The sequence below is a fragment of the Mirounga angustirostris genome, unplaced genomic scaffold, assembly GCF_029215605.1.
Source record: "Mirounga angustirostris isolate CCGP_5_RB_7025 unplaced genomic scaffold, mMirAng1.0.hap1 SCAF_1, whole genome shotgun sequence".
Lineage (NCBI taxonomy): Eukaryota > Metazoa > Chordata > Mammalia > Carnivora > Phocidae > Mirounga > Mirounga angustirostris.
Window position 1 is genome coordinate 149,445,896 of NW_026991709.1, and position 23,248 is coordinate 149,469,143.

The 23,248-nt window shown below is 40.6% G+C and overlaps 1 protein-coding gene across 1 annotated transcript in view; it reads right to left on the reverse strand.

Moving 5' to 3' along the window:
• Nucleotides 1-23,248, reverse strand: part of DLEC1 (DLEC1 cilia and flagella associated protein) — a 74,957-nt gene that overhangs the window by 48,272 nt on the left and 3,437 nt on the right. Inside the window, exons 3-6 of the mRNA XM_064590080.1 lie at nucleotides 10,240-10,350; nucleotides 8,712-8,902; nucleotides 8,280-8,500; nucleotides 7,393-7,471 (exon numbers count right to left, since the gene is read on the reverse strand). Coding sequence (XP_064446150.1) covers nucleotides 7,393-7,471; nucleotides 8,280-8,500; nucleotides 8,712-8,902; nucleotides 10,240-10,350 — 602 coding nt within the window. The remainder of the gene's footprint in view (nucleotides 1-7,392; nucleotides 7,472-8,279; nucleotides 8,501-8,711; nucleotides 8,903-10,239; nucleotides 10,351-23,248) is intronic.

A 23,248-nucleotide genomic window follows, 5' to 3' on the forward strand; every position in this document is an offset into this window, starting at 1 on the left:
GCAAATACTAGCATTATAAGGGTATGAGAAAGAGAAGAGAAAAAGGGGCAGAAAACTTATTTGAAGATATAGTAGCTGAAAACATCCCTGAACTGAGGAAATAGACATCCAGGTTCAGGACACACAGAGAGCTCCAAATAAGATGAACCCAAAGAGGTCTACGCCATGACATGTAATGATTAAAATGTCAAAGATTAACAGAATTTTAAAAGCAGCAATAGAGAAGCAACTAGTTACTACAAGGGAAACCCCCATAAACTTATCAGCTGATTTTCAGCAGAAACTTTGCAGGCCAGAAGAGAGTGGCATGATATATTCAAAGTGTTGAAAGTTAAAAACCTACAACCAAGAATACCCTATCCAGCAAGGTTATCATTCAGAATTGAAGGAAAGATAGGTTTCCCAGAAAAATAAAAGTTAAAGGAGTTCATCACCACAAACAGGCCTTAGAAGAAATATTAAAGGGATCTTTTTAAGTGGAAAAGAAAAAGTCATAATTAGAAATGAAATTATGAAAGGAAAAAATTTTATGAGTAAAAGGCAACACACAGTAAAGGTAGTGTAGTCATCACTTACAAAGCTAGGATGAAGTTGAAAAGACAAAAGAAGTCAAATCAATTATATTTTAAAAATTAGCTAAGGGGACTCACAAAATAAAAAGACATAAAATAGGGATGCCTGGGTGGCTCAGTCAGTTAAGCGGCTGCCTTCAGCTCAGATCATGATCCCAGAGTCCTGGGATCGAGTCCCGCATCAGGCTCAGTGGGAAGCCTGCTTCTTCCTCTGCCTGCCGCTCCCTCTGCTTGTGCTCTATCTATCTCTATCTCTGTGATAAATAAATAAATAAATAAATAAATAAATAAATAAATAAATAAAAGATAAATAAATAAATAAAATCTTTTAAAAAACGCTTTAAAAAATAAAAAGATGTAAAATATAATAACATATACATAAAGTGTGGAGGGAAGAATAAAAATGAAGTTCTTTTACAATGTGTTCAAATTTAAGTGACCATCAACTTATACTTAGAATGTTATATATGAACCTCATGGTAACCACAAACCAAAAACCTATGATACACAAAAAAATGAAGAGAAAGAAAATCCAGCTTAACACTAAAGAAAGTGATCAACCACAAGGAAAGATAGCAAGAGAAGAAAGGAACAGAGAAGAACTACAAGAACTAACCAGAAAACAACAAAATGGCAATAAGTTCATACTTACTTACATATTTACATCAATAATTACTTTAAATGTAAATGGTCCAAATGCTCCAATCAAAAGACACAGGGTGACACATGGACTTATATCACAAAAGAGAAAAAGAAGTGCATTACATAATGATAAAGGGATCAATATAATACGAGGATATAACAATTGTAAATATCTATATGCCCAAGACTGAAGCACCTAAATACATAAAGCAAATATTAACAGATATAAAGGGAGAAATTGACAGTAGTATGATAATAGTAGGGGGCTTTAACACCCCACTTACATCAAGGAACATTTTCCAGGACAGATCCCATGTTGAGCCACAAAACAAGTCTAAATAAATTTGACAAGATTAAAATCATATTAAGCATCTTTTCCAACCACAACAGTATGAAACTAGAAATCAATTACAAGAAAAAAGCTGGAAAAAAACCACAAACACATGGAGGCTAAACAACATGCTACTAAACAACCAATGGGCCAATGAAGAAATCAAAGAGGAAATTAAAAAATACACTGAGACAAATGAAAATGAAAACACAATGGTCCAAAATCTCTGGGATGCAGTGAAAGCAGTTCTAAGAAGGAAATATAGAGCAATACAGGCCTACCTCAAGAAACACAAAAGCTCAAATAAACAAGCTATCCTTAGATCTAAATGAACTAGAAAAAGAACAAGCAAAGCCCCAAGTTACTAGAAGGAAGGAAATAATAAAGATCACAGTGGAAATAAATGAAATACACTAAAAAACAATAGACAAGATCAATGAAACCAAGAGCTGGTTCTTTGAAAGTTTTGTTTTTTTTTTTTAAGATTTTATTTATTTGTGAGAGAGACAATGAGAGACAGAGAGCCTGAGAGGGAGGAGGGTCAGAGGGAGAAGCAGACTCCCCGCTGAGCAGGGAGCCCGATGTGGGACTCGATCCTGGGATTCCAGGATCATGACCTGAGCCGAAGGCAGTCGCTTAACCAACTGAGCCACCCAGGCGCCCCGTGAGAGCTGGTTCTTTGAAAAAACAAAAGTGATAAACCTTTGGCCAGAGTCATCAGGAAAAAAAATGAGAGGACTGAAATAAATAAAATCAGAAATTAAAAAGGGGAAGTAACAACTGACATCCATAGAATGAAAAGGATTATAAGAGAATATGAAAAAGTATATGCCAACACACTGGACAACCTAGAAGAAATGGATAAATTCCTAGAAACATACAATCTTCCAAAACTAAATCAGGAAGAAATAAAAAACTTGAACACACCCAATACTAGTAATGAAACTGAATTGGTAATCAAAAAACTCCAAGGAAACAAAAGTCCAGGACCCAGTGGATTCACAGGTAAATTCTACTAAACATTAAAAAAGAGTTAATACCTATTCTCTTCAAACTATTCCAAAAATAGAAGAGGAAGGAAAGCTTCCAAATACATCCTATGAGGCCAGCATTACTCTGAACCAAAACCAGACCAAGATGCTATAAAAAAAGAAAACCACAGGTCAATATCCCTGATGAACTCAGATGCAAAAATCCTCAACAAAATATCAGCAAACCAAATCCAAAAATATATTAAAAGTATCATTCACACAATCAAGTAGGACTTATTCAGGGAATACAAGGATGGTTCAACATCGGAAAATCCATCAATGGGATACACCACATTAACAAAATGAAGGATAAAAACCACAGAAGCATTTCAATAAATGCAGAAAAAGTATTTGACAAAATTCAACACCTATTCATGATAAAAAAAGAAAACCTCTAAAAAAATTGAGTTTAAAGGGAACATACCTCAACATAATAAAGGTCACATATGACAAACCCACAACTAAAATCATACATAATGGTGAAAAACAGAGCTTTCCCTCTAAGATCGGGGACAAGAGAAGGATGTCCACTCTCACTACTTTTATTCAACATAGTACTGGAAGTCCTAGACACAGCAATGGATGAAAAATAAAAGGCATCCAAACTGATAAGAAAGAAGTAGTAAAACTGTCGCTAGTTGCAGATGACATGATACTATATATAGAAAACCCTAAAGACTCCACCAAAAAACTATTAGAATAAATGAATTCTGTAAAGTTGCAGGATAAAAAAGTAATACACAAAAATACGTTGAATTTCTGTAATTAATAACGAAGTTGCAGAAAGAGAAATTACAATTTCATTTACAATTGCACCAAAAAGAATAAAATAACTAGGAATAAACTTAACCCAAGAGATGAAAGACCTCTAAAACTATAACACACTGATGAAAGAAACTGAAGATGACACAAACAAATGGAAAGATAATCCATGCTCATGGATTAGAAGAATTAATATTATTAAAACATCCATACTGCCCAAAGCCATCTACAGATTGAATGCAATCCCTATCAAAACACCAACAGCGGGCGCCTGGGTGGCTCAGATGGTTAAGCATCTGCCTTCGGCTCAGGTCATGATCTCAGGGTCCTGGGATCGAGTCCCGCATCGGGCTCCCTGCTCCTAGGGAGACTGCTTCTCCCTCTGCCCCCCCCCTCTTGTCTGTCATGAATAAATAAATAAAATCTTTAAAAAAAAACAAAAACAAAACACCAACAGCATTGTTCACATAACTAGAACAAATAATCCTAAAATTTGTACGGAGCCACAAAAGACCCTGAATAGCCAAAGCAATCTTGTGAAAGAAGAACAAAGCTGGAGGTATTACAATCCCAGATTTCAAGATACACTAGAGAGCTATAATAATGAAAACAGTATGGTGCTGGCACAAATACAGACACACAGATCAACAGAACAGAATAGAGAGCCCAGAAATACCCCAACACTTATATGGTCAATGAACCTGTGACAAAGGAGGCAAGAATATACAATGGGGGAAAAGACAGTCTCTTCAATAAATGGTGCTGGGAAAACTGGACAGGTACATGCAAAAGATTAAACTGGACCACTTTCTAACACCATACACAAAACTAAACTCAAAATGGATTAAATGTGAGACCTGAAATCATAAAATTCCTAAAGAAAAATAGGCAGCAATTTCTTTGCCATTAGCCTTAGCAACTTTTTTCTAGATAGTCTCCTCAGAAAAGGGATACAAAAGCAAAAATAAATGATTGGGACTGCATCCAAATAAAAAGCTTTTGCACAGTGAAGGAAACCATCAACAAAATGAAAAGGCAACCTACTGAATAAGAGAAGATATTTGCCAATGATGTATCTGATAAGGGGTTAGTATCCAAAACATATAAAGAACTTATACAAGTCAACAGCAAAAACAAACAAAAAACTCAAACAAATAATCCAATTAAAAAATGGGCAGAGGACCTGAACAGACATTTTTCCAAAGAAGACATCCAAATGGCCAACAGACACATGAAAAGATACTCAGCATCATTTGTCATCAAGGAAATGCAAATCGAAACCACAATGAGATATCACCTCATACCTATCAGAATGGCTAAAATTAACAACACAAGAAACAACAAGTGTTGGGGAGGATATGGAAAAAAAGGAACCCTCATGCACTTTTGGTTGGTGGGAATGTAAATTTCACAGCCACTGTGAAAGCCAGAATGGAAGTTCCTCAAAAAATTAAAAATAGAACTACCCTATGATCCAGTAATTCCACTACTGGATATTTACCCAGAGAAAATGAAAACACTAATTTGAAAAGATGTATACACCCCTAGTTTTATTACATCATTATTTACAATAGCCAAGACATGGAAGTAACTTAAATGTCCACTAATAGATGAATAAAGAAAATATGGTACATACATACAATGGAATATTACTGAGCCATAAAAAAGAATGAAATCTACACTGTTGGTGGGAATGCAAGCTGGTGCAGCCACTCTGGAAAACAGTATGGAGGTTCCTCAAAAAGTTGAAAATGGAGCTACCCTACAACCCAGCAATTGCACTACTGGGTATTTACCCCAAAGATAAATATGTAGTGATCCAAAGGGGTACCTGTACCCCAATGTTTATAGCAGCAATGTCCACAATAGCCAAACTATGAAAAGAGCCTAGATGTCCATCAACAGATGAATGAATAAAGAAGATATGGTATATGTATACAATGGAATATTATGCAGCCATCAAAAAATGAAATTTTGCCATTTGCAGTGATGGATGGAACTAGAGGGTATTATGCTAAGTGAAATAACTCAATCAGAGAAAGACAATTATCATATGATCTCACTGATATGTGGAATTTGAGAAACAAGACAGAGGGTCACAGGGGAATGGAGGGAAAAATGAAACAAGACAAAAGCAGAGAGGGAGACAAACCATAAGAGACTTTTTTTTTTTAAAGATTTTATTTATTTATTTGACAGAGAAAGACACAGCGAGAGAGGGAACACAAACGGGGAGTGGGAGAGGGAGAAGCAGACTCCCCGCCGAGCAGGGAGCCCGATGCGGGGCTCGATCCTGGGACTCCAGGATCATGACCTGAGCCGAAGGCAGTCGCTCAACCAACTGAGCCACCCAGGCGCCCCATAAGAGACTCTTAATCTCAGGAAACAAACTGAGGGTTGCTGGAGTGGAGGGGGATGGGAGGAATGGGGTGGCTGGGTGATGGACATTGAGGAGGGTATGTGCTATGGTGAGCGCTATGAATTATGTAAGACTGATGAATCACAGACCTGTACCCCTGAAATAAATAATACATTATATGTTAATAAAAAAAAAAGAATGAAATCTTGCCATTTGTGACAACACAGATAGACCCAGAGGGTATTACACTAAGTGAAATAAGTCAGACAAAGACAAATATTGTATGATTTCACTTAAATGTGGAATCTTAAAAACAAACAAACAAATGAACAAACAAACAAAAAAAACAGAATCAGACCTATAAATACCAAGAATGAACTGATGGTTCATTCATAGCAGGGAGAGGAAACGGGGAGGGGCAAGATGGGTGAAGGGGAAGGGGTGGAATGGGCTTCCACTTACGGAATGTATAAGTTAGGGGGACGAAAGGCACAGCACAGGGCCCACAATCAATGGCACTATAATATATGTGCTGTATGGTGACCGATGGCAGCTACACTTGTGGTGAGCACAGCGTAAGGCACAGAATTGTTGAATCACTATGTCATACACCTGAAACTAACATAACAGTGTGTGTCAGCTCTACCTCCATAAAAGAAAAAAAATGAAAAGGCAAACTCTGGGAGTAGATATTTATAATACAAATAACAAGAAAAAGAACTCCAATCCATTATATGAGTAAAAATTCTATCAATCAGTAAAGAAAAGACAGAGATAACCCAATAGAAAAAATGGGTATTAACCAACAGTTCACAAAAGATGATATTCAAATGGCCAACAGACCCATGAAAATGTGCTCAATGAGTGATCTCTGATACCTTTCAGAATGGTCAAAATGAAAAAGACTGAGTCTTGGTGAAGATGTGGAACAACCAGAAATCTCTCTCACTGCATACGGCAGCATAAACAGTCACTTTGGGGGAAAAACTAGCAGGGGGTAGAGGAGTTATTACCCACTAAAGGAGAAAAAAAGAGATATTTTAACCAAATGCAGTGTTTGAATTCTGATTCAGATAAACCAAATGTAAACTGACTTTTTTTTAACAAATGGAGGAAAATCAGACGTGGATCAATATTAGTTAATATTAATTAATATTAATTAATGTTAATATTCCTGGGTGTGATCATGGTTAGTTTTTTTTTAAGATTTTTATTTATTTATTTGCCAGAGAGAGAGAGTGGCAGGCAGAGGGAGAGGGAGAAGCAGGCACCCCGCGGAGCAGGGAGCCCATGCGGGACTGGATCCCAGGACCCTGGAATCACAATCTGATCTGAAGGCAGATGCTTAACTGACTGAGCCACCCAGGCATCCCGATAATGGTTATTTTGTAAAAGTGCTTACCTGTTAGAGATACATACTGAAGTATTAACTAAAGAATGACCCAATGTCTAGGCTTTTCCTTAAAACACTTGCAGTGTATGCATGTGTACATAGACCCACACACAAAGAAGTTGTGGGAGTGATATATGAAACCAGATTTGCAGAAAGCAGATAATTACTGAAGGTGGGTGATGGGCACACAAGGGTTTATTACAGTCTTTTCTCTAATTTTGTATATGGCTTTAATTCCATGAATGACTTCAAAACATAAGGAAGCTGATGAAGGGGGAGCTGGAAAGAAATAAGATTTTTACCTCATAAACTGGCCCAATTTCATAATCTGTGAAAAATCCGATTGATGGTTTAGCTAGAAACACTGGAGTATCAGCACAACTGTGAGAGGGCAAATGAGGGGAGAAAGGCTGTTAGTTTCACCCATGTGATTTGTGCAAAATAAATACACCCAAACTGCCAAAGATAATCACAATATGTCATTTATTGGGTTTTGTTCCTATTGTTAAAGCAGGCAACAAAATAATTTTACCGTATGATAGAATCTTCGTGAAGATATGTGCAGCTGTGTGGTTCATTTTCAATATGCATACAGGAAGCTTCCACTCTGGAAGCTTCTACACCAGTATCCTGACTGGGTTTTTTATATAGGTGCTGTGTTTCTTTGCATATATTAGTCCAATTTTTCTTAATAAGAAAGATATCTTTTGACTAATAAGTGTTAATTGTTTTAAGTCCCCTATGAACTATGAACCCATGAAACCATTCATTCCCTTCATAAGGACAATTAATAAAATAAGCCAAAGGCACTCTGAAAAAAATCACAATTTATATGTATTATTTGCAATTAATCAAATTTTAAATATTTTTATTTTTAGGGTCATATTCCAAGACATATGAGTGCAAGGGAAGAGAACATGGCTACAGACCAAGACTGTTCAGATGAAAGCAGGGGACCAGCACTAACCCCCAATCCCTCAAAACTCCGGCAGGTCAGAAAAGCACAAACCCAGGCTTCTGGGGGATGTCCAAAGGCCAGGTCTGTGGGGAGCCCTGAAGACCTGCTCTGTTCTGATACTGACATCCCATTCTCCCACCTCCCCAGAAAGTCCAGACCAGACCCAGGACCTTCTGGGTTTACTCCCACACGTCCAACTTTCTGATAAGTCCAAGACAAGGAAAGACCCACCTCTGCTTCAAATCTCCACCCTGGAAATCTCCTGTCAGTACTGGCTTCTTCGGAGGAAAGAGAAGAGACTTGCCTCCATAGGGAGTGTTAGGAGGGAAAAACCGAGGGTTTTTTAGGAAGTGGTTCCGACTCTCCATTCTGGCAAGCAGAAGTCGCTCCAGTTCTCTCTGAGGCACGTGTAAGTGGCTCATCCACTTTTTATTCTTGGTTGGACCTGCCTTCTTTGAAACACAAATAAATAGAGTCCATGACAGGCCGGGGGACTGTGTGTGCTGACATCGGGCCAACTGCATGACCCCCCGGTAAGCAACGCAATCTCTCCTATTTCGCTGCAGACCCGCAACTTCCTGTGTCACCGGGAACTCCCTCCCCTCGACGGCTCCCTGTGCCCACTGTCCCCACACACCACCGAGCACGGGCTTCCACACCAACCTTGACGGCCTTGCGCTTGGCCTTTGAACACAAGTCCCCCGTCAGGCTGTCCACAGTGTAGTCTAACTCGTCTTGAGACTTAATGAGCGTCTTCTGGCAGGAAGCCTCAAGCTTCTTGGTCAGGTGCTTCTTGGGGACGGACCGCTTCTCACAACCGAATGTGAGTTTTGAACATCCGGGGACGGAGACACCTACGGCACCAAGGAATCAAACTGAGCTGCCACAGACTGAAGTGGCTGTTTCTAAGATGACTATAAAACCACCAAGACCACAGTTAGCTTGATACCTTCCCTTCAACTGTCACATTCACTACACTAGACATAATTGCTCTTTAACGTATAAAGTACTCCTGGAACTTATTCTGTGTACTTGAGACTTAGGACTAGAGTGTTACATATTTGTTTGATTGTCGAACATGGTCAAAGAACATGAGTAGACTACTGTCTGTCTGTCTCACGCATTCCCCATATGTAAACTTACTTTTCAAAAAGCTCACATGAGGAATCAAAGTTTGTATTAGCTTTTTACGCCTCTAAGATCATCCCCAGAAGGTTAAAGGAGAACACCCATTGCTAGCAAGAACTGGTACCAGTACAATACCTGGTAAATCCCCAATGCATGTTAACTCTACCCTCACCTATCTGCAGAAGATGGTGAATTCCCAACTAACTTCGCACTATTAAGTGGCTTAGTATCACGCGACGCTTACTTCTGCTCCCTCTCTCTGGCCTGCCCTCTCTACACAGCTCAGGGTGTCAATGGAACTCTGTTCTCCTGAGCACCCTCAATTCTCTGGATCCCAGTCTTCCCATCCCAAATGCCTTCTTAGCTCCAAAGCCTCAGAGGTCATCAAAGTCCCACTGACTGGGGTGCCTGGAGAGCTCATCTTCCAAACCTGGCACCACTGGGCCATCCGGATATGTGCCCAATGGATCCACAGAGCAACTTCTCCCTATCTATACAGACTCTGCCAAAAGTCTACCTCCCTGCTTAAACCCACAATCCAGCTCCCACCCCACTCACTCTCAGAAGATCCTGCCTCCTGCATCACAGGAAACTGGCCCGACATCACACATACGAATACACATCCTTCTCTGCCTCCCTATCCAGTCTGCCCACCAAACTCAAAGAAGGTACAGTTGCTCTTTTCCTACGTGGGGTATGGAAGAACCCCACGGTCCATGTTCTGGCTGCAGCAGGAAATTGCTCCTTTATCTATCTTCAGTCCCTCCCTCTCTTGGGTCATTCAACTACTTTTCTAAGCATTTTCATCTCTCTTGGTGTTGAACAGCTGACAAGGGCGCAAATTCCACGTGGAGGAGTTGAGACTTTTGTCTTGCAGGTGTTAGGGAGTCAGAGAGGAAGTGGCATGCTTAGAGCTGACCCTCCTAAGAGTCACTATCAAAATTAAACAAAAGGGGGAAAAAAATCAATGAGGAAATGGCAGCAAAGGTGGCCAGAGTGGTCGCGTTCCTAAAGAACTTCCCGAGAATGAGAGCAGAGGCCCCAGCAGAGACAGAAGCCTTACCTTTAGGTGCAGAGCAAAATGGCACTCTGTCACTGTAGTAATCATCCGGGCAGATCAAATGGTGTTTCTGTAGCAACTCACTGTCTACACACCATCTGAACATAGTCTTTGCTACGTAGAAGGGAAGAAGGACAAAGGTGTTTGAAGCCAAACTGACGTTAAAGAACCTGCACCCCAACCTTTTTCATCCTCCAAATCTAAACCATCTTACAAAATTCTTTCCAAGGACCAAGAACAAATTTATAATGACATGCATGTGGTCATTTCGAGATTTCAGAAATTAATCAGCAAATGTTGACCAGCCACTTCACAGAGGCCAACCATTAGTCAGGGCTGTGCTGTGGTCTTATTTGAGCTAAAATACTGTGTGACTCAAGGAAAGGTCTATTAATAAAATATAATTAAGGACAGTATGGTAGATTAAAGAAATGGCCCCAATCCTTCACCCTTCTCTGTATCCACACCCTTTGCCAAAGGACTTTGCAGTTCCTTCTACTAGAGACAGAGTGCACGCCTTTGCCCTTGACTTCGGCCATGTGATGTGCTTTGGCCAATGAGATGTTGGCAGGGGTTTGCACAGCTGAGCCTTCTCTCTTGTGCCTTTGCCATCCTCATGAGAGAACTTCCCTGCCCCTGAGAAGAGTTCCTGCCTCTTTATCTTGGACTCCAGCATGAATCCATGTGGAGCAGACTTGAGCCTAATTTGTAACAAGGAGGCAAGTTCAGCTGGGCCCACAGCTTAAAGCTGGTCTAGCCAGCCAAGCCCAGGTAGATCAGCCAACCCCCAACAGATCCACTGACACATGAGAGAGAAAATCTCCTTTAATAGAGTGAGAAGTTAGTCATTAACATCCATGGCTTATGAGCCAAGGAAAAATAGGAGAGACATATTATTTAGAGGTATCCAGAAGAAGTAAAGCTAAAAATGGCTACCTTTGGCAGGTGGGCTGAGATTGGGAGAGGTGACATGGAGGATTTTTTTCAATAGACTTTATTTTTTATTTTATTTTATTTTATTTTTTAAAGATTTTACTTATTTCTTTGTCAGAGAGAGAGAATGAGCACAAGCAGGGGGAGGCAGGCAGACGGAGAAGCAGGCTCCCTGCTGAGCAAGGAGCCCGATGCAGGACTCGATCCCAGGACTCTGGGATCACGACCTGAGCCAAAGGCAGACGTTTAACTGACTGAGCCACTCAGGCGTCCCTAGACTTTATTTCTTAGAGCACTTTTTGGTTCATAGAAAAATTGGGTGGAATGGAGATGTCCCATGGAGCCCCTGGCCCCACACATGCACAGCCACCCCCACCATCAACACACCCCACCAGAGTGGTACATCTGTTCCAACTGATGATCCCACACTGACACACTGTTGTCATACAGAGTCCATACTTTACATTACAGTTCACTCTTGGTGTTGGAGATCTATGGGTTTGGACAACTTTATAATGACATGCATGGGTAGAGGCTTTTTATATTTCACTAGAAGCTTTTCTAAACTATTTGATTTTTTTAAAACCATGAATATTAACACTTTGATAAAAACTCAGGAATAAATAAGATGAATGGAAGACTCAGGAAGTTTTCAAACTTCGTTGCTTGCTCCATTAACCAACATGGCCTTGCCTTTCAGAGGTTTCCTATAACCAAGGGTGAGACAAGCGAAGAATAAATGTTTCTCCCATAATAGTTATTAATTTAGGAATTTCAAGGTTTGGCTTAGTTCCTTTTATAGTCAGGGTTCAGTGAGGAAAACAGAAATCACTCTCTGTATGTCATATATAAAGGGGCTGAATGCAGGGGACTATGGAATGGGAGATCGAAGGTCAGGGAGACTATCACTACCAACTTAAGACAGCAGCACTGAGGGAGGGGCTTCTCAAGAAGTTATCTGGAAGCTGCTGTGAAACTCAGAGCTGCTCAGTCATCTGCCTGCTACTGCTTCTGGAGAATAGTGACCTCCTCCTCCTCCAAAACTCAACAAGAGCCTTTCATGAGTGACCTAACATGGAACCATGGGGAAAAGTTGCATTCTGGGAAATGCCTCGCCTCTCCTTTGCAATACAGAGACCTCAGCAGGGGGTGGCAGGAATGCCAAGTTCTGTTCCAGCCCAGTTCCCAAGGACTTTGGTGACGGCCTATTTGAAATATTACAAGATAAAACTTCCACACAAAGGGCAGGGCCATGTGAGAAGATGTAGCCTCTCTCTTCTTTTTTTTTTTTTAAGATTTTATTTATTTATTTGAGAGAGAGAGAATGAGAGACAGAGAGCACGAGAGGGAAGAGGGTCAGAGGGAGAAGCAGACCCCCTGCTGAGCAGGGAGCCCGACGCGGGACTCGATCCCGGGACTCCAGGATCATGACCTGAGCCGAAGGCAGTCGCCCAACCAACTGAGCCACCCAGGCGCCCAGCCTCTCTCTTCTGATACCCTTGTCTCCGCAGTCCTCCCCCAGGCTGTGGACAGTTAGGTGTTACGTCTGCAGAAGCAGGGGGCAGGTTGTGTGTCAGCTCTTTGGAAAGTCTCTCTCCATGTCCGGCCTGGAACACCCCTCACTGGCCTTGTGAGCATCCTCCTCCACCCGGGAAGAGTGGGCTTCCTGCACCGACCCTATGCTCCTGCACCTGGCTCTGTTCCACTCCCCAAGAGATAATGTGGACAATTTATCAGCAAAAGAAGGGAATGAAAGCACAAAATGTTTGATCTTCCCCCTCTGTCTGGAGAATTTACATATGTTTTCCACTTTGTGACATTTGCTTTTTGGGTTTTTTTTTAAAGATTTTATTTATTTATTTGACAGAGAGAGACAGTGAGAGAGGGAACACAAGCAGGCAGAGTGGGAGAGGGAGAAGCAGGCTCCCCGCTGAACAGAGAGCCCGATGCGGGGCTCGATCCCAGGACCCTGGGATCATGACCTGAGCCGAAGGCAGACGCTTAACACTGAGCCACCCAGGCTCCCCCACTTTGTGACATTTGTATTAGCAAACAGAGAAAGGCTGCCTCTATGCCTCAAATAAGAAAAGTTTCAGAGGCATGTCCTCCCCACCAGTCATCTAAGGTATAAAGAAGTTTCTTGGGTCACCTCGCCCTTTTCTCCCAACCAGAAGCAGGAACCAGAGGGATGTCCGTGGAACTGCATCAAGATCTCTACTTCTGCTACTTTTGAAATAAAAGAGAAACGTTACCAGAAGGCTGAGAAACCAGGGCAGATAATGTCTGATTATAACAACATTATCTTGGGTAAAAAGACAAAATGAAGGTCATTGAAAAACTCCCCTGACTCGGGTTTGTTTCTCAGTTCACAGTGTTTTATTTCACTTTCATTTAAAAACAACCAAACAATTATTTCATCCCCCTTGATCTCTAGCCAATAGAATCCTAGGAACAGTGTTGGACTCCCAGGATTCGGGGGACAACAGGCAACCAATAATAGCTCCCAAGAATCTGCTACCAACAATCTCTGCCGAATCCACAATGGAGCGAGGGTCCTGGCAGCTACATGACTCTGCTCTGGAGGCGGAGGAACAGGAGATACGGAATACAACTGAATGTTCACTGTCTGCTGTGCTGAGCCTCTGAGGTGGCAGGCCTGACCAAGTCCAGGGCCTCGCGCCCAGAGCCACGCCCTGTGGGACATCACCGACACCTGTGTGACGCCCTACCTGGTCTGGTCAACAATCCTTCCTCCCGCTCCTGGTAGAAGAGAGGCGGGCTCTGACAGCAGACTCACTCAAGTCCAAACCTGGCTCCCAGCCCTTCTGTGTTGTGGGAATTTAGGGAAGTCATTTGATCCTTTCTCTCAGTTTCCTGCAGCTATAAAATGGAGAGAAAACCTACCTCACAGGTTGTTGGAAGGGTTCAGTGGGATAACCCATACAAAGCATCTTGCATAGCATCTGGTCCCTAGTAGGACCCCATAAGTCTAATGCCTTTCCAAGCCAATACACCTTCCGCTTTTCCTTCCCTCGGGGCCACAGATACGCTGGGTCTCCTGACCCTAAAAGCACAGTCCCCACTGCCTATTGCACTGGAAAAAGATGACTTTCAGAGATGCAGGAGGATAGATCAAAGTCTTTGGGGACAATAAAAGGAACCAGGCCTTCTTGGAGAAATGGCTGATTCCAGGTCTGGGGCAATAAGATAAGCCTGGAACATTTGACCATTCCAGAAAATAAGGAAGTTATCAAAGACAACTGCTATTGTATCAAAAGAGTTAGGAGAGAACTTGAAAAGGCTCTAACTGGCCAAAGACGGGACAACTTGAGCATTAATAAAGATAATAAATAGAACTGTAGTTATGAAATCCATGAGTTCATAATGATACTGAAAATCAACCAACAAACCTCTTTGGTCACCTTTGGAAGAGCTAGGGGAACGAACTCATTATTATTATTTTTTTTTTTTAAAGATTTTATTTGACAGAGAGAGAGAGACAGCGAGAGAGGGAACACAAGCAGGGGGAGTGGGAGAGAGAGAAGCAGGCTTCCCGCAGAGCAGGGAGCCCGATGTGGGGCTCGATCCCAGGACCCTGGGATCATGACCTGAGCTGAAGGCAGACGCTTAACGACTGAGCCACCCAGGTGCCCCCGAACTCATTATTTTAAAAACTGGCAAATAGGGGTACCTGGGTGGCTCAGTCGGGTAAACGTCTGCCTTCGGCTCAGGTCATGATCCCAGAGTCCTGGGATCGAGCCCCGCATCGGGCTTCTGCTCAGTGGGGAGTCTGCTTCTCCCTCCCCCTCTGCCTGCCATGCCCCCTGTTTGTGCTCTCTCTCTCTGTCAAATAAATAAATAAAATATTTAAAAAATAATAAAAATAATAAAAATAAATACTGGCAAATAAGGGGAAAGAATTAATCCTGCCCATTCATACCTTGGGGTAATCATAGTAGTAGCTGAAAAGTTTCTCTTTATGGAAGTACCAGTACCATTAGCATTTTGTCCTAATTTACAACCCCTAATGAAATAATAGATCCAGGCAAAGGCCACCAGCATCACGGAGGGAGAGACATCAGACATCACAGACCTCCTGAAGACAGCACACAGCACAACCTATGAAGTGGTCTTGCCCCTTCCTCCACAAAAAAACTGAGCCTAAACCTTACGAAGTCTCTAGAACTAATTACTGAATTGCAGGAAACACAGGAACCAGGAAGACAGGTTAAACGACACCACAATGTTGAAATCAGCAAAATCTAGACTACAGACAAGTCTATAGGAAAAACAATCCAATTCCTTTAGCAAATAAATTGATAATGGAGGTGACTGACTGAAATAAAGGCTTTTCCGTGAATGCTGGCGGTGATGGAGCTTTGAGAAGGAGAATCGGCGAAATCTGAGGCTACCTCTCCACGAACACTCATCCTTTATAATTTAATTCGGAGAATTTAATGTAGACAAACCCCAGCAGATGCCAACTTGACCAGGTGATCCAGGTTAATAACACCTGTGCCTTCTGACCGCTGCGGCGAGGAGAGGGCCCCACCACTTCTGTGGTATTGCTGCCCAGAACGAGTCTGAGTCTGGTCACAAGGGAAGAGGAGAGCCATCTATGGAACGAAAGGCCATCCAGGAACCATCAAGAGGGGACTCTGTGACGACTGGAGCAGGAAGCACCAGAAATCCTCTCCGCACTTAGGCAACAACTGCACTGGCAGAAGCACTCTAATGTAACGAGTTTGGAACCCTGGAGTCTAGGGAAGACTTGGAGGTCAATCCAAGTCTTAGCAGAGTAGCAGCTACCCAGCCCCCATCCAACTCCTATGGCGAGCATCTGTGCACACGTTCCTGGCGCAGCCTGCGTAGTTTGTGGGAGCCTGGGTGAGCAAAAAGGACTCCGTCTTCCAAATACCAGGGACCTGTGCTCTGATTTCCTATTACCGCTTCTGATCACAGACGTGTAGACAAAGAGGCCAGCAGCCTCCACTGATGCAAGCCCCTCCCCCTGCAGCAGAAGACATTTCTAGGCTTCTTTTTTTTTTTTTTTTAACTTGTAGGCAATTTAAAGGGCCCCGTCCCTTTTTCCTCTCCTTGACCTTCCTTTTTCAAACCCTTTTGGGAACCAGATATTAAAGACTAGGACATTCAAAAACAACTGCAGATGTTGGGAAAATTAGAACATGACTGCACATGCCCAGGGAAAAGCTCAGAAAATGAGAAGACCTTAAGTGTACACCTCAGGCTGACTCTTGGCACAGCCAGCCTACAATTAAAACAAAAACAAAACCAATAAACAAAAATGGCAAGAAGGGGGAGAATCTGATTTCTTGAGTTCACACATTATTAGATTCAAATATCCAGTTTTTAATTTAAAAAAATCACAAAATTTTTTAGATCATTATCTCAGCGCTCCATTTTACAATGAGAGATAACCATGTCTGGGACAACAATAACCGTATTTATTTGAACTTTGTATTCATACACAGTGCTTCACTATTTTTTAACATTATATAATCTTTACTATAACCACAAAAGCGAGTTTTAACATTCTTCCCTTTTAGAGATGAGAGGGCTGAGCCACATAAAAAGCTGTTTCCTAGCTTATCAAATTTAAGTCTTTACCAGAATATCCCACCATGTTCTACATCCTAAGAAATGAACTTGAAAATGCTCATGCTATCTTAGGTTTCCTTAGATATGTCACCTCTGCCTATACTCTTGTGCAACTGAAACAATATCAAAATAAGAGTAATCCAAGAATGTTTAATTTCATGATCTCAGGGTCCTGGGATCAGGCCCCGCATCGGGCTCCCTGCTCAGCGGATCCCTCTGCTCCTCCCCTCTCCCGCTCATGCTCTCTCTCTCTCTCTCTCAAATAAATGAAATCTTAAAAAAAAGAATTGTTAGTTTATGCTTCTGGGCACACAATGCATAAAGATATAATCTGTGACATGTAATTTTGTGACATCAACAACCTAACAGGGTGGGGATGGAGCTGTAAAGAAGCAGAGTTTTTGTATGTTACTGAAGTTAAGCTGGTATAAATTCAAATTAGAGTGTTATAACTTTAGGTTGTTAAATGTAATCCCTATGGTAATCACAAAGAAACCAGTTTATATACACAAAAGAAATTAAAAAGGAATTTAAACATTTCACAGACACACACACAAAAACTGACCCAACACAAAAGAAGACAGTAATGCAGGAAATAAGAGATAAAAGATCTATAAGGCATATAGAAAAAAATAACAAAATGACAGAAGTCCCTCCTTATCAGTAGTTACTGTAAATGTAAATAGATTAAACTCCCCAATCAAAGGACAGGTTGGTAGAATGGCTAAAAAGACATGATCCAACTATATGCTGTCTATAATGCACTCACTTTAGATCCAAGACACAAACAGAATGTAAGTGAAAGGATGAAAAAAGATTCCATGCAAATAGTAACCAAAAAGTAACTGATAGTATTCCATGCAAAAACACCCAAAAGGGTGGCTACTCTAATATCAGACAAAATAGGCTTTAAAACCAAAAGTTTCCAAGACACAAAGAAGGACATTATATACTAATAAAAGTTTCAATATAACAATAAGATAGAACAATTATAAATATTTAGGCACTTAAGGACAGGTCATCAAAATAATGAAGCAAAAATTGACAGAATTGAGGAGAGAAATAGACAGTTCTACAATACTAGTTGGAGCCTTCCGTACCCCTTTTACAATAACAGATAGAAAAACAGACAGAAAATAGGTAAGGAAACAGAGGACTTGAAGAACACAATAGACCAAGTAGATCTAACAGACAGAACGCTGCCTAACAAGAGCAGCTTAATGTTCTTCTCCAGTGCACATGGGACATTTCCCAGATCATATGTAAGGCCACAAATTGAACCCCAGTAGATTTTAAAGGGCAGATATCATACAAGTATCTTCTCTGACAACAATGGGATGAAGTTAGAAATCAGTAATGGTAGGAAACTGGAAAATTCACCAAATTGTGGAAATTAAACAACACACTTTTATTTATTTATTTATTTATTTTTCAAGATTTTATTTACTTATTTGACACAGAGAGAGATAGCGAGAGCAGAAACACAAGCAGGGGGAGTGGGAGAGGGAGAAGCAGGCTTCCCGCCGAGCAGGGAGCCCGACGCAGGGCTCGATCCCAGGACCCCAGGATCATGACCTGAGCCGAAGGCAGATGCTTAACGACTGAGCCACCCAGGCGCCCCTAAACAACACACTTTTAAACAACCAACGGATCAAAGAAGAAATCACAATTACAAGTAGAGGAATTAGAATTAGAAACTACTTAGAGACAAATAATGAAAGCGAGAACATAACATACCAGAACTTACAGTACCCGGTGAAAGTGGTGCCAAGGAGGAAAGTTACAGTTACAAACACATTTAAAAACAAGAAAGATCTCAAATCAGCAATCTAACTTTAGAACTTAAGAAACTAGAAAAACTAAACCCAAAGCTAGATGAAGGAAATAACAAAGACTAGAGCACAGATAAATACAGAACAGATAAACAACAGAGAAAACCAATGAACCTAAAAGTTGGTTCTTCAGAAAAATCAACAAAATTGACAAAACTTTAGCTAGATCAACTAAGAGAAAGAGAAGACCCAAATGACTAAAATCAGACATGAAAGTGGGGATGTTACCACCGATTCCACAGAAATAAAAAGGATTATAAAAGAGTACTAGAAACAATTCTACACCAACAAATTGGATAACACAGATAAAATGGACAAATTCCTAGAAATATGAAACCTACAAAGACAAAATCCCAAAAAATAGAAAATCTGAATTGATAGTAAGGAGATTCAATCAGTAATCAAAAGTCTCCCCCTCCCAAAAAATGTTTTGGACCTGGTGGTTTCACTGGTGAATTCTACCAAACATTTAAAGAAATAATACCAACTCTTCTTAAGTTAAAAAAAAAAAAGAGTTACACATTCTATAAGGTCAGGATTACCCTGATACCAAAGCCAGACAAAGACACTACAAAACAACAACAACAACAACAACAACAACAACAAAACTACAGACCAATATCTCTTACAAACCTCAATGCAAAAGTCCTCAGCAAAATACTAGCAAATCGAATCCTGCAGCTTATTGAATGGATTATATACCATGACCAAGTGAGATCTGCTCCCGGAAAGCAAGGGTAGTTCAACATATGAAAACTGATCAGTGTAATACGCCACATTAGTGGAGTGAAGGGAAAAAAATCATATGATCATCTCAACTGATGCAGAAATAACAGTAAACAAAATTCAATGCCCTTTCATGATAAAAACACTAAAAAAGTTAGGACTTGGAGGAAACTACCCTAACATAATAAAATCCACAGATAGAAAACCAGTAGCAAACATCATACTCGACGGTAAAAGACTGAAAGCTTTTCCTCTAAGATTAGGAACAAGGCAAGGATGCCTGCTTTCATTACTTCTAGTCAGCTCAGTGCTGGAAGTTCTAACTGGAGCAATTAGGCAAAAAGAAAAAGGAATCCAAATTGGAAAGGAAGAAGTAAATTCATGTATTTGCAGATGATATGATCTTATATGCAGAAAACCCTAAAAGTCCCACAAAAAAAAAAAACAACAAAACCTGTTAGAATAAATGAATTTCAGCAAAATAACAGGACACAAAGTCAACATGCAAAATCAGTTGCATTTCTATCAGTAATGAATGATCTGGAAAGGATATTATGGAAACAATTCCATTTAAAATAGCATCAAAAAGAATACAATACTTAAAAGTTAGCTAAAAAGGTGAAAGACTTTTACAATGAAAAGTACAAAACATTGCTGAAGAAATTAAAGATGACATAAATAAATGGAAACATATTCCATGCTCGTGGATTAGAAGATTTAATACTAAGATGTCAATACTACCCAAAGTGATCTACAGATTCAATACAATCCCTATCAAAATCCCAATGATGTTCTTTGCAGAAATAGAAAAACCCATTCTAAAATTCATATGGAATCTCAAGGAATCCCCAATAGCCAAAACAATCTTGAAAAAGAACAAACAAAACCAGAGGATTCACACTTCCTAATTTAAAAACTTACTGCAGGGGCGCCTGAGTGGCTCAGTCAGTTATGCATGTCTGCCTTCGGCTCAGGTCATGATCCCAGGGTCCTGGGATCAAGCCCCACATTGGGCTCCCGGCTCAGCGGGGAGCCTGCTTCTCCCTCTCCTCCCTGCTCGTGCTCTCTCTCACTATCTCTGTCTCTCTCTCTCTAATAAATAAACTCTTAAAAAAATTCTTAACCCACTCCCCCCAAAAAAACTTACTGCAAAGCTATGGTTATCAAAATAATATGGTACTGGCATAACGATAGACACATAAAGAAATGGAATAGAATAAAAAGCCCAGAAATAAACCCTCACATATATGGTCAAATGATTTTCGACAAGGATAACAAGACCATTCAATGAGGAAAGAACAGTCTTTTCAACAAAAGATGCTGGGGAAAGTAGATATCCTCATGCAAAAGAATGAAGTTGGACCCTTATCTAACACCATATAAAACATCATACCAAAGTTAGTCAAAGATCTTTGTCTTTCTCTTTCTGACTTATTGTACTTAGCATTAACCCCCTAGGTCTATCCACGTTGTTGCAAATGGCAAGATCCATGCTTTTTTATGGCTGAGTAATATTCTGTTGCATATATGTACCACATCTTCTTTATCCATTCATCTATTGATGGACACTTGGGCACTTCCATATCTTGGCTCTTGTAAATAATGCTACAATAAGCATTTGATTTCACTCATATGTGGAATTTCAGAAACAAAACAAATGAGCAAAGAAAAAAAGACAAATAAAAAACCAGACTCTTAAATACAGAGAAAAAACTGATGGTTGCTAAAGGGAAGGTGGGTGGGGTGGTGAGTGAAATGAAAGGGATTAAGAGTACACTTATTGTGAGTCACTGCATCTCTCAGTCTGACTTCATGCCAAGGAGTTAAAGTAATTTCATCACTTCTAACTCATGAACTTAATGAGGCACCTATGGTGTTACTCAACAGGAAACCATTTGCATCTTGGGATAGATAATTTGTTATGTGGAACCATCTTAAGCACTGCAGTGTGTCTTAGCATCCCTGACCCATGGAGTACTAAAAGCCAGGAACACAACCCACCCCCTTTACTGGCACACCAAAGATGCTTCCAAACATTTCTTCATGCCCCCTAGGAGGACAGCACTGCCCCAAGGTTAGAACTACTGAAGACGCTCTAATGTTAAGTATATCCTTCCCTACCCAAAAAACTCAAACCTATATCTTTCTTTATTTGGATGGTGTATCAGCCACTCCAAGTTATAAATCCCACTTTGACTAAAAGACCTCCCACCACTTACTAGCTGGGTGACCTTGAACAAGGTAGCGAAACTTGTGGAGTCTCAGTTTCATCTGTAAGATAAGGATGAAGCTTACTTAACTCAGAGCAGTAAGCTTTAGTGCAGAGGCGAATCTTCCTTCCTGAGCTTCCCCCCAGCTCCTCTCCCTTTCCTTATGGCTCAGAGAACATGGTGAGATCACTGCCTAATTCACCTGCCACAAAGTTAAGGAGCAAGGATGTGTAAAGAATTGTGGGGAGGGGCGCCTGGGTGGCTCAGCTGGTTAAGCGACTGCCTTCAGCTCAGGTCATGATCCCAGGGTCCTGGGATCAAGTCCCGCATCGGGCTCCCTGCTCTGCGGGGAGCCTGCTTCTCCCTCTCCCACTCCCCCTGCTTGTGTTCCCTCTCTCGCTGTGTCTCTCTCTGTCAAATAAATAAATAAAATCTTTAAAAAAAAAAAAAAGAATTGTGCGGAGAGGCTGAGTCCAGCTTTAGTGTAATTATCTTTGATGATACAAACAGCAAGGTAAGTGCTAGTCCTCTGGCGGAATACATAGCTGGCTTTCCAATTTTGTAATGGAGAATTTTCTTCACACTGGTGCTTAATGCCATTTGCTTTTACTAAGCACAAAATATGCGTCTTGGCTATTTTGGAACATCTTGTACATTAAGATTCCTTAAGAATTTGTAGAAGCTAGTTCCATTAAGCACAAAATTTTATTTAGAGCCAATAAAACAGACTCAATTTCAAAAGAAAAGGGGAGGGGTACACTTATCATGATGAGCACTAAGTAATGTATAGAATTGTTGAATCATTACATTGTACACATGAAGCTAATATAACCCTGTACATTAATTATACTCCAATTAAAAAATTTAAGCAAAGACCTAAATGTATGACCTAAAATAATAAACCCTTAGAAGAAAATATAGGGCAAAAGTTTCACAGCATTGGACTTGACAATGATTTCTTATAGGCCTTGATATGACACCAAGGCACAGGCAACAATTTAAAAATGATTAAAAAATGGGTTTGAAAGGACATTTTTCCAAAGAAGATACATAAATGGCCATAAGTCCATAAAAAGAGACTCAATATCACTAATGAGGAAGGAAATGCAAATCAAAACTACAATAAGATACCACCTCACACTCATTAGAAGAGCTACTATCAAAAAAAAACAAAACAGAAAATAACAAGTGTTGGCAAGGATGTGGAGAAATGGAAATCCTGGTGCACTCTTGGTGGGAATGTGAAAATGATACAGCTGTTGTGGGAAACAGTATGGTGGTTCCTCAAAAAATTAAAAATAGAACTACCATATGACCCAGCAATTCCCCTTTTGGGTATACACCCAAAAGAATTGAAAGCAGGGTCTCAAAGAGACATCTGTACATCCTGTTCAGAGCATTACTCATGATAGCCAAAATGTGGAAGCAACCCAACTGACCATCAATGCATGAATGGATAAGCAAAATGTGGTACATACATATGACAATACTATTCGGTCTTAAAAAGAAAGGAAATTCTGACACAGGCTACAACACAGGTGAACCTTACGGACATTAAGCTAAGTGAAATAAGCCAGTCAAAGAGACAAATACTGTATGATTCTACTTGTATGAGGTACTTTGAGTAGTCTAAATTGTAAAGACAGGGGCGCCTGGGTGGCTTAGTCAGTTAAGTGTCTGCCTTCATCTAAG